The following is a 14,154-nucleotide window of genomic DNA, read 5'->3' as shown; positions in this document are numbered from 1 at the left end:
TTAGTAATTCAGACCACATGTATCATCAATATGAAAGTTCTCCAGTTGGAAAAAGATGAGAATTTTCCCCCTCTATAGGTGATGAACCTAAAGCATTGAAGAATTATATTGTTTTAAACACTGGTCAAATCCTTCTTATGATTTTTGGTATTAGAATTTCCAGTGTTGTACAGGGCTTTACATTAATTTACTCTTATTGGTAGGCATTAATTAGTTTTTAGCCATGCTAGGAATTTGTTGGTCCAGATTTAACATTTGAACTTGAGGGAATTTCCTGGTGATTCAGTGGTGGAGACTTCACCTTCCAGTGCTGGGGGGTGCAGCTTCAATTCCTGATCAGGAAGCTAAGGTCCCATGTACCTCTTGGCCAAAAAGACCAAACATAAAGCAGAAGCAATATTCTAACAAATTCAAGAAAGACTTTAAAAATGGTCCACATTAAAAAAAACCCTGAACCTGACAGTGTAGTCCAAAAAGAAAAGTAGTAGTTGGAAAACCATGCAACTAAATTAAGTTTTTGATAGAGTAAACAAAATCTCCTTGACTTTGTGGACATGTTGTATCATAGGTTTTCATGTATTCTGTATAAACAGTGAGAATGAGTGTCCTTGCTGACTTTTTTTTTTTTCTCTGATAGGCTGGGCTGACTGGTATGTTTATTTTGTCACCATTCCGGTTTGCTTCTAAGGAAATGAAAACACCTTCCATTTGTTCTTTATTTCTAAAGGGCATCCGCTTCGATCCTGAAATTCCGCAAACACTACGACTAGAGTTTGCTAAGGCAAACACGAAGATGGCCAAGAACAAACTAGTAGGGACTCCAAACCCCAGTACTCCTCTGCCCAACACTGTACCTCAGTTCATTGCCAGAGAGCCATGTAAGTCGGTCTACTTTTCATTTGGTGGGGGGCGGGGTGCGGGGGAAGAATTGTTCAAGTGTTTCATGTGAGATGACACCACGGGACACAGAGCTGGCTGAGTGACATTTCCATTTCTGAGAAGAGGCTGCCTGTTCTTGCTGTCTGAATTCCAAAGACAGCAATCTTGTTCATGACTCGCTGTCCCAAAAGATGGTTCGGCTCAGTCAGAACTGTGACTACACAACTTAGTTTTAAGTGCTGTAGGCTTCCTAAATATATGATCTTGACCTTACTGTGAGTATGCCCGCTTTGCTTTGGGGTTGAAATCCTTATTTATTTCCCATCCTTGGACCATGAGGGCTGGTTCTCGGCATTCCCTTTATTTCATTTTTTGGAGATTATCAGTTCTGTGGCTTTGGGAAGATATAATGTGAAGCTTGAAAGAAGCAGATCATAAGAAGTTCGTTCTATTTTTGAGAACAGTTTGGCCATAAATCGGGAGGAGTGGGGGAGTAAACATACACAAAAAATTTATATAGTAGACCAGTCAGTTCTAACAAACTAATACGAGCAACGGTTTAAGGAAATTCAGGGCTTCCTGTTTTAAATGAATTGGGTAAAAAGACACTGACTAATTGCAAAACAAGTCTTTTACCCCCACCTAATGAGCTCATTCTCCTAAATGCCCAGGCTATGATTTCTGCCTTTGATGGAATAACTTGAAAAGGTTGTCTTAATTTTCTTTGTCAAGCTCAATCAGTAGAAGGGGTGAGGCGTGCGATATGCCTGCACTTGTCCTGTTAATGCATGGCCGTGTGGGATTGAACATGGCAGGGCCTTCAGGGAATCCCACGTGCTTGGTGTTACTTGGAATCTTACTGCCCTCTGGTTCTTGACCTTTTTCCCAAGCCACATGATCTTGATCTTCTTTCTGCTTTCCCAGACAGTCCGCTTCAACTTTTCTTACTGAAATTGAAGGGTGCAGGGGTCCTCTCTCCCTCGTGTCTTGTGCGTGTCAGATTTAATCAGGTTGTGGAAATTACAGTCATTCTGTAGCTCAGTCATTCTTGAAAAGCTGCTGCTTATCAGTGGAAACTGGTAGATAAAAGAGTTTCTCCCTCAGAGTATTGGATAGTTTTTCTATGAATCCAGGAAATCATAATAGAGAGAAATATGTATATTTTGTTCTTCCGTGTCCTAGGGAAACTCAAAACCTTTGTTTGTTGGGGAAAATTAAACAGAAGTTTTATCTTAGGGTGCAGTTACATGAAAGGATATAAGAATATTTATTAATGCTAATTATGTGTCATTAACAGCATCTAGTCCAGTGCTTTGTATATTACATATATCTAGTAAGTATTAGTGATGAGAAGTGGATAAATTTCATATTTTTTAATTTGGCTATTTGTAGAATTATTCCATTTGTATGCCTCTTCATTTCTTTCTGAAATGTCCTCTCTCTTTAAGGCATCAGAACAGAGTATTCGTAGGACACTTTTACTTAGAAAAGAGAACCTAGAGTAACTCTTTACTTTCCTAGTGATTTTGCACCAGATCTCAGAGTACTTCTTTGAAAAGTTTGATTCAGACAGAAAGTGTAAAAATGCTGACGATGCTTCATCCTTTTAGTTCTTTATTGAATGTTTTTCTCTCTGGGAGTTTGGGTGGTGGTGGTTTTTTTTTTTTTTCTAAATTTGTTACAACATCTCTGTAAAGTACTTAATCCAAGAGATGATAGCCAGTTCACAGTAGGGTCCATGAAAACAAAAAGATGAATAATCTGGACATCCACACACGAGGCACTGAAGTTCGGGAGAGCTGAGAGCAGAGGTTTAAGGACTGCTCTGGCCAGCCCTGCCTCCCCGCCTTGCCTGTGTCCAGAACCGCTCAGAAGCGGTCAGATAGTTTCCATGGCAGGGTCAAAACTTGCCTGGCACCTTATGGCAAAACAAACTGGAAGCTTTAAAAAAAAAAACAACAAAAAAAACTATAGTCTATTATTGAGAAAATAAATTAGCGTGATTTTTCTTAATAGAGCTCCTTTTTATGATGTAGAGACCTTGACAGAGGTTACACTGGCCACTCAGACTGACCTTTTCATCCATTTCAGTTCCCTCTGGAAATTGGGAGCTTTTCTGTAACTTGTGCAAAATGGTTGTTTTCCCTGAAGCACTCTCCAGACTAAGAATGTGACAGTGGTTCTGCCCTGGCGAATTCAATTGTATTGTGCCTGTAATTGTTGCTAGAGGTGGTGACTTTATATGCCAACCAAGAGTAGACTGATGGAACCATTGGATTTGGGACTTGGGAAAGGCCTGTAGGCGTCTCTGTTGCAGACCATGAGAAAGATTTTATAAATGCTGCACGCACACACACAGTTGTTGTTAAGTTGCTACATCGTGTTTGACTCTTTGCAGAGCCATGGCAGGCCTCCATGTCCTTCGGCATCTCCTGGAGTTTGCCCAAGTTCATGTCCATTGAATCGGTGATGTTATCCAACCATCTCATCCTCTGACACCCTCTTTTTCTCCTGCCCTCTATCTTTCCTAGCATCAGGGTCTTTTCCAATGAGTTGACTGTTTGCATCAGGTGGCCAGAATATTGGAGCTTCAGCCTCAGTCGTTCCAATGAGTATTCAGGACTGATTTCCTTTAGGATTGACTGGTTGGATCTCCTTGCTGTCCATGGGGCTTTCAAAAGTCTTCTCCAACACCACAGTTTGAAAGCACTGATTTTATTTATGTGCTTGGTTGTGCTGGGTCTTGGTTGCAGCGCACAGACTTCTTGTTGCGATGGCTTCTCTTGTGGTGTAGCGGGCTGTAGGGTGCAGGGGCTTCAGTACTTGCAGCTCCCAGGTTCTAGAGCACAGGCTCGGTAGTTGTGGTACATGGGCTTAGTTGTTCTGCTGCATGTGAGATCTTCCTGACCCAGGGATCGAACCCATGTCTCTGGCGTTGGCAGCTGTATTCTTCACCTCTGAGCCACTGGGCAATCCTAAATGCTTCTTTTTGTTGATATTTTTTATATAGTGGTGGCTGAAAAATACCCACTGCCAGCACTCAAGGAAGAATGTGATTTGATTATACTAACAAATACTTATTCGAACTCTCATTTCTCAAGTGTCCGTTAAACCTAAATGAGCACCAGGTGTGGTTGGCACAGGGGAGGAAGGGGACTGTGATTTTTGCCTTAAAAGAGCTGTTAATCCAAAGGGTTGGTGGTGATCAAAGTTGTTAGGACACTTGGCATATGTCAAGGATATAAAAGAGATTCATTTCAGCTTAGTTTAAATGTCCCCAAATCGGACTGCCTTATTTGCTGAGTGCCTGCTCTGTGCCAAGCATGAAGGATGAGAAACCCAAATATTGAAACTTAAAGACTATTAACCTTGCTATGCTTCTGTTCCTTCACCTTGGCTGAAACATAGGAATAATACCATTTTCACATGATTGTTGTGAGAGCTAAATAAAACGATATTATAAGATGGTGTTGAGGATTAAATAGGTGTATTATATGCAGAATACTAGGCAAATGTAAAGGATAATCTTAATTTTTTTTTTCTAAGTTGAGGTTTTTTTTTTTTTCCCCTGAAAGCTAAATATAGGTATTTATCTTCTGCGGTGTCATCTCTACGTGGCTATAGCCAATTGCTTTTCCAAATTAGGAGAAAAGATGAATGAAATTTGCATCCAATCCCAGGAATGTAGTCTACTTCCTTCAATAAATTTTTATTTGTTTGAGCTTCTCCTCCTTTACTTGCATTTATGTAATAAAGAAAAATATTGTGAGGGACCTCCCTCATGGACCAGTGGCTAAGACTTCACCTTCCAATGCTGGGATGCCGGTTTGATCTCTGGTCTAGGAGCTATGATCCCTCGTGCCTCGTGGCCAAAAACTCTGGAACATAAACCACAGAGGCGATGTTGCAACAGATTCAATGAAGATTTTTCAAAATGGTCCCCATCAAACAAAATCTTAAAAAAGAAGGAAAAACACTGTGACAAAGCAGAAAGTCGAGAGATGTATGACGTGCATAAATTACATAACATTGTGGTTCAGTCGTGTCCAACTCTTTGCGACCCAATGGACTGTAGCCTACCGGATTCCTCAGTCCATGGAATTTTCCAGGCAAGAGTACAGGAGTGGGGTGCCATTTCCTTCTCCAGGGGATCTTCAGATTCCTGTAGTCCAGGATTCAGATATCCATGGGTCTGGTCTAGGACTTACTCATTATAATTTTTAAAGCTCCTTGGGTGATTCTGATTTTCTTTTCTTTTTTTGAGATTAAGTACACAAATCCTTTTGTTACTCTAAGCAAATAAATTGCAATTCCAGTTAGACAGCTTCAGCTCATTTATGCATATGGTAGTTCACTAGATTGATTGAATACGCACAGTGAACAATGGAAAAACAACCCACTTCAGCCATTAATCTGATATTTGGGGACAAAAAACCCAAACGATTTCCCTGTTAGAATATAGGTAAAAAGTAATAAAAAAAAAATTTTTTTTTTGGTGTACTTCACACTAACATTTTAAGATTTAGAAAACTCAAATACCTGTGTGGAAATCATGGCAGAAAATGGCATTTTAAGCTGAATAGTGTATTTCTTCTCTAAGTCTCAGTGATTTCTACTTGGGAGACCTGTTGGCCAGAAAATTAAATTAGAATTCTGTGCATGCTCAGGTGTCCAAATAGAGTATAGGAGCTGATACATAATCATTTTTGAGAATCACCAGCTAAGCAACAAATTGTAAAATTAAGTTCTCTTCACTACTGGCACCCTCTCTTCCCTGACCCCCGCCCTGCCATGTCCCCTCCCCTCACAGCAAATCAGTGCTCTCTCAGCGTGATGCTTTTAAATACACTGTAGGCACATAACCGTTCGGTGAATAATCAGACCACCGCCTAGTTTTCTCGGCACATCACCGGAATTTCTCATCCATCCTATACTCACCCCAGCCATCAGGAAGTGAGGGTTCTTTCTGACGTCTAAAGAGATCCTGTCAAAGTTCAGAAAAATCTTCGAAGTACATGGCAAGTGCCCTCCCAGGGAAAACAGCAAATATGGAATCTCTTCACCTTCATCTCTGTGGACTAGAGGCCTTTTGGGGTCTGGTCTGAAGCTTCCTGTACCCAGGAGAGCACAGCCTGTGTGCCTGCGTTTTCCAGGGCAGCCTGCACAGTGTGTGCCGCTTGAAGGATCGCGGGTGACTTCACAGTCCCCACCCTTGCTCTGAAAATGTGCTGAGTGCCGCCATTACCAGATGCTGGGTGTCCCGTGCCTCTTGAACTCTGAAAAGCAACTTCCTTGCATTTTTGTGTTTCATCATGCAGATCATTTTATTTCTTTCTGATGATAAAAATTCTACATGCTTCTCAGAGGAAAAACATTTTTAGGCGGTCCAGGAAAATAGAGGAAAGAAGTCAGTACAATTCTGCCAGCCTGAGGCAGTCACCCTAAGATGCCTTCAGCATGTGTATGATGCTCGTGTATCTCTGTCTGGTTTTTGAATTTCAGAAGCGTTTCATTCACCCCTTTAGGACAAAGTTCCAATGCCCTGTTAGATTAAATGGACTGGCAGGGCCATTTAATCTGGTTCTCACAGCCCTTCTCTCTGTATTGTGCTTGCTGTAGGGCACTGTGTATTCAGGTGGTACAGATACCTTGCTAGAACCAGAGGAGTGGGAGGAGATATGTCTGTTCGGCTCTCTTAACTATCTGATGTCTCAAGTGAGTCCAAAAAGCATCTGGGCTGCTGGAATTCGGGAGGTTGATTGAATGATCCATCAGTCAGTTCAGTTCAGTCACTCAGGCATGTCCAGTTCTTTGCGACACCAGGGACTCCAGAACGCCAGGCTTCCCTGTCCATCACCAACTCCTGGAGTTAACTCAAGCTCACTTCCATCGAGGCAGTGATATCATCCAACCATCTCATCCTCTGTTAAACCCCTTCTTTTCCCGTCTTCAGTCTTTCCCAGCATCAGGGTCTTTTCCAAGGACCCTGGAAAAGTTCTTCGCATCAGGTGGCCAAAGTATTGGAGTTTCAGCTTCAGCATCAGTCCTTTGAATGAACACCCAGGACTGATCTCCCTTAGGATGGACTGGTTGGATCTCCTTGCAGTCCAAGGGACTCTCAAGAGTCTTCTCCAACACCACAGTTCAAAAGCATCAATTCTTCGGCGCTCAGCTTTCTTTATGGTTCAGCTCTCACATCCATACATGACTACTGGAAAAACCATAGCCTTGACTAGACGGACCTTTGTTGCTTTTATTGAATGGATGACAGGGACTTTCCTGGTGGTCCAGTGGATGAAACTCTGTACTTCCAATGTAAGGGGTGTGGGTTCAGTCCCTGGTCTGGGAACTAAGAACCACATGCAGTGCAGCATGGCCAAAAAAATTGAAAACAGAAAATAATGGGAAAAGAGGGAACAAATGTTTATCGAGCAACTATGCTATACATACCCTTAAGAACTGTGTGTAAAATACTCATTTTCCCGCTAAGGCGACTGAAGCACTGAGAGTTTGAGTAATTAAAACACAGCTCAGTTTTAATCTAATTGGCTCTAAAGCCCATTGCTGGTCTCACTGTACCATACTACATAACTTACAGCCCACTGATGCTTTTGGCCAGAGCTATTTTTAAGATCCTCCTTAGGAGGTGCTTTAAAATCAAATTTTTTTAGGGTGGTTGTATTAAAGAACCCAGAGGCCTGCATCAAACTGTAAGGGCAAGATTTCAGAGCAGGTTGCTGCTTAGTGGAAATCAGGCTTTAGTATAACTCTTTGAGGGGGGTGCCGTGCCTTGTGGCATGCAGGATCTTAGTGCCCCAACCAGGGATCAAACCCGGGCCCCCTGCTTTGGGAGTTCCTAAGCACCAGACCCTGCCAAGGAAGTACCAGGCTTCCGCATTAACTCTTTGAAGTATCAGATTTTGATGGCCAGAGTGCGTTAACTCTAAAATATATTCTTAAGTAGCTGACCAAATTGAAATACTTGGCAGTTTTTATTTAGTTTTGGTGTACTTAATTCTGAGTCATTGTTTCAGAAGATAAGAGTGACCACTTTCAACCAGTTTATGGTTAAGTAGATGGTATGCTGGGGAAGGCAACGGCACCCCACTCCAGTACTCTCGTCTGGAAAATCCCAGGGACAGGGGAGCCTGGTAGGCTGCAGTCCATGGAGTTGCTAAGAGTCGGACACGACTGAGCGACTTCACTTTGACTTTTCACTTTCATGCATTGGAGAAGGAAATGGCAACCCACTCCAGTGTTCTTGCCTGGAGAATCCCAGGGACGGGGGAGCCTAGTAGGCTGCTGTCCATGAGGTCGCTAAGAGTTGGACACGACTGAGTGACTTAGCAGCAGCAGATACTATGCTGGGTAAGTGGTGCCTTGCTGTGCAGTCCCACTAGGCTGAATCTGCAGGAAACGTCTCACTTTTAATTTTCAAAGTGACTCAACAGATCAGCGAGAAACCTTGCCCGTTCTTTATGTTAAAGATAAAATTGAGACCTCGTTCTACAATTTTTTTGTGAAGTAAAAGTAACACAGAGCTGTGAGGACAATCGTCTCACTGGATATTGGGTCTGTTATTTGAGGAGATGAAAGATTTCAGTCTGCCTTAGGGACCATCCTGGAGACAGAGGTTTGATCATAGGATTATAATCTGAGCCCATCTACATTTGAGAAATAGGTCCTTTTTCAAGCAATATCCTTTTAGCTTGAATCTTCTCTTTACGCTAAAATTTATAAACTTCTGTTTTAATTATTTTGTAAAATGATTATGCCTGATCCATTTTATTGTTATAAAAGTAAGGAGGTCATAAATGAAATTTAAAGGGTTAAACTGATACATTTTCCTCCCATCTGGAAATAACCTCTGTTAACATTTTATTGTTTCTCTTTCTATGTACCTATCTATACATTTTTAAAATGTATAGACATTTTGTATAAAAATACAAAGAGTCATGGGTAGATTTTGTTTGGTTTAGTTTGGTTACAACATAGGACCATGCTGTCTTTATCATTTCTCACATACTGTCCTTCTTTTAGGCAGACTATTCTTCTTAAAGGTCTCCTCTGGGAAGACAAGAGAGGGAACAGGACACCATAAAATCTTTTTTTTTTTCTTTTTAATGTAGACAAGGAAATTGGATAGTAAGAAGGAGGCACTCACCCAGATTTTGCCACTGGCAGTCCCTTCAGCAGGTGGCTTTCTGCTCCCTCTCTTACCTTCCCAGACAAGAGAAGAGCCCAAGGGTGAAAAGGAAGTTCTGGAGAAAGACAGTGATGACTCTGGGTAGTCAGAGACGCTGGGAAGCATTACGCAAAGGAAAGGGCAGGAGATGGACATCGGGAGGAGACAGGAGGCAGCCAGCTCCTCAGACGAAGGAGGTGGGGACATCTGAGCCTGAAAGCTAAACTTGCAGGAACTCTGCTTACTAGACTTATGTGCCTTTTGCCCCTGAGGCAGCTCTGCAGTGGGAACCATCAAGGATTCCCACTGAGGATTTCTGCCCTTGAGCTGGATCATTTTGAAGCTATCAGAAGTGATGCTCACGGAAACATGCCGGTGACTTCTATTCTATGTACTAAGACTCCATGATAATTGAGTAACCCACTCTGCATCTCTGAACACTCTCACCCTCCCCACCAGTACCAGCAGGCATTTGTAAGCCCGATTGTCATAAGTCAGGACATGTATTTGGCACTCAGGACATGCAAGGGCACCAGATGTCTAGGCCCCTGGACATTCTGAGAAATAAAAACACAGAACAAATCTACAGTAAATAAAGACAGCAAATACTCTTAGAAACCAGAGACCTAAACTAATGTTTATTTCCCCATATGCCCCACTGTGAAAAAGCAAAAGCATGTTTTCCTTTTAAAGAGAAGAATCAAACATGTACTGGGCCACATCGAGAGGTAGAGCCCGCTTCCATCTCTTTCTTCTCTTCAAACCTGCATATATTCCTAGTTTTTGCTTGATGCACATAATTGCAATAATTTTAATAATTAAGTGTAACAGTAATATTAAAGTGTTAGGCAGTGGGTTTGGTAAGAACAGTTTCCATGTGATATATCTTTTATGTGGGAAGTACTTTCTTATAGCATCAATAGGTCAGCTAATCTGATCCTATTTATTTAATTACATTTTAATGAATAACCTATCTTTGATTCGGCTTCCCTGGTGGCTCAGAGGATAACGCGTCTGCCTGCAATGCAGGAGACCCGGGTTTGATCCCTGGGTTAGGAAAATCCGCTGGAAAACGAAATGGCAATCCACTCCAGTATTCTTGCCTGGAGAATCCCATGGAGAGAGGAGCCTGGCGGGCTACAGTCCACGGGGTCGCAGAGTCGGACACGACTGAGCAACTTCACACACACCTTTGAGTAGTTTCTCTGATGGCTTAATGGTAAAGAATCTGCTTATCAATGCGGGAGATGTGAGTTGGATCCCTGGGTCAGAAAGATCCCTGGAGGAGGAAATGGCACCCCACTCCAGTATTCTTGCCTGGGTCAGAAAGATCCTCTGGAGGAGGAAATGGCACACTACTCCAGTATTCGTTCCTGGAGAATCCCATGGACAGAGGAGTCTGGTTTGCTACATACAGTCCACAGGGTCTCAAAGAGTCAGCTACATTTAGCAACTAAACAATAGTAGCAATCTTTGATTAGCGGTGGCTATTAGTTAACACTTTGCTTTGAATTTCTTGTTTTAAATTGCTTTGCAATGTTGTCTTAGTTTCTGCTGTACAACAAAGTGAATCAATTATATATATAGATATATCCCCTTCCTCTTGAAACTCCATCCCACCTACCACTATCCCACCCCTCTTTTAATTTCTGTTTATCTGATCATTGATCAACAGACTTCCCTGGTGGCTCAGCTGGTACAGAATCTGCCTGCAACGCAGGAGACCCTGGTTCGGTTCCTGGGTTGGGAAGAGCCCCTGGAGGCTACCCACTCCATTATTCTTGGGCTTCCCTGGTGGCTCAGATGTTACAGAATCTGCCTGCAGTGCGGGAGGCCTGTGTTTGATCCCTGGTTGGGAAGATCCCCTGAAGGAGGAAATGGCAACACACTCCAGTATTCCTGTCTGGAGAATCCCCATGGACAGAGGTGTCTGGCGGGCTACAGTCCATGGGGTCTCAAAGAGTTGGAAGCGACTAAGCGCATAAACAAATGCCTTAAGAACTCAGGAAGTCAAATCTCCTTGGAAGTCAGAGATTTCTTTTGTAATGTAGATAACGGCCCCAACTTCAGTGTTTTGTAAACTCAATGTATTCATTTCCTCAGCAGAGAAATGAGAGAATAAAGGTAATTAATTTACTGGGAGAAACAGCTGGGACTGACTTCATTCTTTTAAGGCCACGTTCTCTCCTCACCTGCTTATTAAAAGGAAGGCATCTCTTTCTTTGTCAAAGATTGATGCAGGCTTCTGTTCTGCTTTTTCATGCACTTGGAATCCTCAAATAGACATACTTTCTTGTACAGCAATTCTCAAAAGTATTTGTCTGCCAGCCCTTGGTTGGTCTCCAAAACCCATTCAGGGAGTTCACGGGGTCTAAACTGTTTTCATAAGAAGAGTTTGTTTTTTGTACTGTGTCGTCATAGACACAGCTGGTGAGTGCGTGTCAAGACAGTGGCACCAAACTTACCAAATGGATAACCACCGTGATCTTCACTGCCTCACACTCTTTTGAGTTTCAAAAAAGTTTCACTTAAGACTGTCCTAGGAATTAATAAAGTCATTACTTTTGTTCAATCTCCACTCTCCAGTCACTATATAATTCCTTTTTGACAAAATGGGGCAGTAAAGTTAAGTTGCAAGCGGATCCGGCTCCCATTTTGCGGCTTCCCTTGTGGCTCAGCTGGTAAAGAATCACCTGCAAAGCGGGAGACCTGGTTTTGATCCCTGGGTTGGGAAGATCCCCTGGAAAAGAAAAGGCTACCCACTCCAGTATTCTGGCCTGGAGAAGCCCATGGACTGTATAGTTCACGGGGTCACAAAGAGTCAGACACTCCTGAGTGTACAAGTCATTATATGATTCCTTGTTGACAAAACGGGCCAGTACATGATGAAGTTAAGTTATAAGCTGAATCACCTGCCATTTTTACTTGAAAGAATAACTTGATAGACAATTATGGTTATTCAGACTATGATACTTGGCTCTTTTTTTTTTTTAATGAAATTAATCGAATGAGCCTATCCTCTTAAGAAAAAAAGCATTTGTTGCAACAATAAAATTAGAGCTCTAAAAAAATTGTGTGTTAGTCAGTCATGTCCAACTCCTTGTGACCCCATGGACCAGGCTCCTCTGTCCATGGGAATTCTCCAGGCCAGAATACTGGACTGGATTGCCATTTCTTTCTCCAGGGAATCTTCCTGACCCAGATCTCCTGCATTGCAGGTGGATTCTTTACCATCTGAATTATAAGGGAGTCCACCCTAAAAAAATTAGAATTTTTGAGAACTTTACATTTACTACCATGAGTTTGACAACTTGCAAACTCTTAAAGACTTTTTTCGTTGAGATTAATGGTGATACTAATGAATTTCTTTTTGAATAATGAAATTAATCAACATTTGGAAGATCACCATAATGCAGAGAACTAGTATTTTCCAAATGACCAATGCATCATGTTATAAAATAACATGGTTATTGGTTTAAAGAAAAAACATGTAAAATATAAAGTGGAATTTAATGTAAAAATACAAAAAGTTTATTGATAAGTTTTCAGATACCACAGTGCAACAATATTTTTGGTGTGATATGAAAAAGAAATGTCCACAGTTACATGTAAAAAGACATAAAAATACCCATTCCTTCATAAGCTACCTATCTCTGTGAGGCCTTTTCCCCCCCCCATGCTATAGCTGGTACAATTGCTTGTAATACGTTGAATTTTTTTTCTTTTTTTAATTTATTTTAATTGGAGGCTAATTACTTTACAATATTGTGGTGGTTTTTCCCAAACATTGACATGAATCAGCCATGGGTGTACATGTGTCCCTCATGCTGAGGCCCCCTCCCACCTCCCTCCCCATCCCATCCCTCTGGGTCATTCCAGTGCGCTGGCCCTGAGCACCCTGTCTTATGCATCAAACCTGGACTGGCGATCTGTTTCACATATGATAATATACATGTTTCAGTGCTATTCTCTCAAATCATCCCACCCTCTCCCTCTCCCACCGAGTCCAAAAGTCCGTTCTATACATCTGTGTCTCTTTTGCTGTCTCACATATAGGGTCATCGTTACCATCTTTTTAAATTCCATATATATGCGTTAATATACTGTATTGGTGTTTTTCTTTCTGACTTACGTTGCTCTGTAATTGAATTAGAAGCAGATATGAGAATTCAGTTGTCTTTTTTTTTTTAATGTTTATTATATATTGGAGTGAAGATTTCACATATGATATCTGTCTTTCTGTGACTTCTCTTAGAGTGATAATCTCCAGGTCCATCCATCTTGCTGTAAATGGCATTATCTCGTTCCTTTTATTGGTTGAGTGATATTCGATTGTATACATGTACCACCTCTTTATTCAATCTTCTGTCAGCGGACAGGTTGCTTCTATGTCTTGGCTGTTGCAGACAGCACTGCAGTGAACATTGGTGTGCGTGTATCCTTTCAAACCGTGTTTTTTGAGTATGCCCAGGAGTGGGATTGCTGGGTTTACATGGTAGCTAGTTTTAGTTACCTCCATACTCTTCTCCATATTTGGCTATAACCAGTTTACAGTCCCATCAGCGGTGCTAGTTGAGTTCCCTTTTCTCTACATCCTCTCCAGCACTGCTGCTTTTAGAATTTTTGATGATGGCTATTCTGACCGGTGTGGGTTAATAATCTCATTTTCGTTTTGATTTGCATTTCTCTAATAATTAGTGATGTCAAGCGTTTTTTCATGCGCTTCTTGGCCATCTGTATGTCTTCTTTGGACAAATGTCTTGACCCATTTTTTGATTGGATTGTTTGGTTTTTTGATACTGAGCAGCATGTGCTGTTTGTAAATTTTAGAGATTAATCGCTAGTCAGTCACATCATTTGCAAATATTTTCTCCCGTTCTGTGGGTTGCCTTTTCATTTTGTTTATGATTTCCTTTGCTGTGCAAAAGTTTTTGAGCTTCATTAGGTCCCATTTGTTTATTTTTGCGTTATTTCCATTACTCAAGAAAACAGATCGAGAAAGATTTTGCTGCAGTTTATGTCAGTGTTTGTTCGTTGTTAGTGTATAGAAATCCGGCAGATTTCTGTGATTTATTTTGTATCCCGCAGCT

General features: G+C 41.6%; 1 protein-coding gene across 11 annotated transcripts in view; it reads left to right on the top strand.

Moving 5' to 3' along the window:
• The window catches only part of RBPMS (RNA binding protein, mRNA processing factor), a 200,256-nt gene that overhangs the window by 119,125 nt on the left and 66,977 nt on the right, over positions 1-14,154 (top strand). For all 11 annotated transcript variants that reach the window (XM_068971765.1, XM_068971770.1, XM_068971772.1 and 8 more), the window contains exon 5: positions 728-878. In XM_068971765.1, coding sequence (XP_068827866.1) covers positions 728-878 — 151 coding nt within the window. The remainder of the gene's footprint in view (positions 1-727; positions 879-14,154) is intronic.

This window comes from Capricornis sumatraensis, chromosome 4 (assembly GCF_032405125.1).
Source record: "Capricornis sumatraensis isolate serow.1 chromosome 4, serow.2, whole genome shotgun sequence".
Lineage (NCBI taxonomy): Eukaryota > Metazoa > Chordata > Mammalia > Artiodactyla > Bovidae > Capricornis > Capricornis sumatraensis.
Note: the sequence above shows the minus strand (reverse complement) of the source record. Positions and strands in the feature narration are given on the sequence as shown.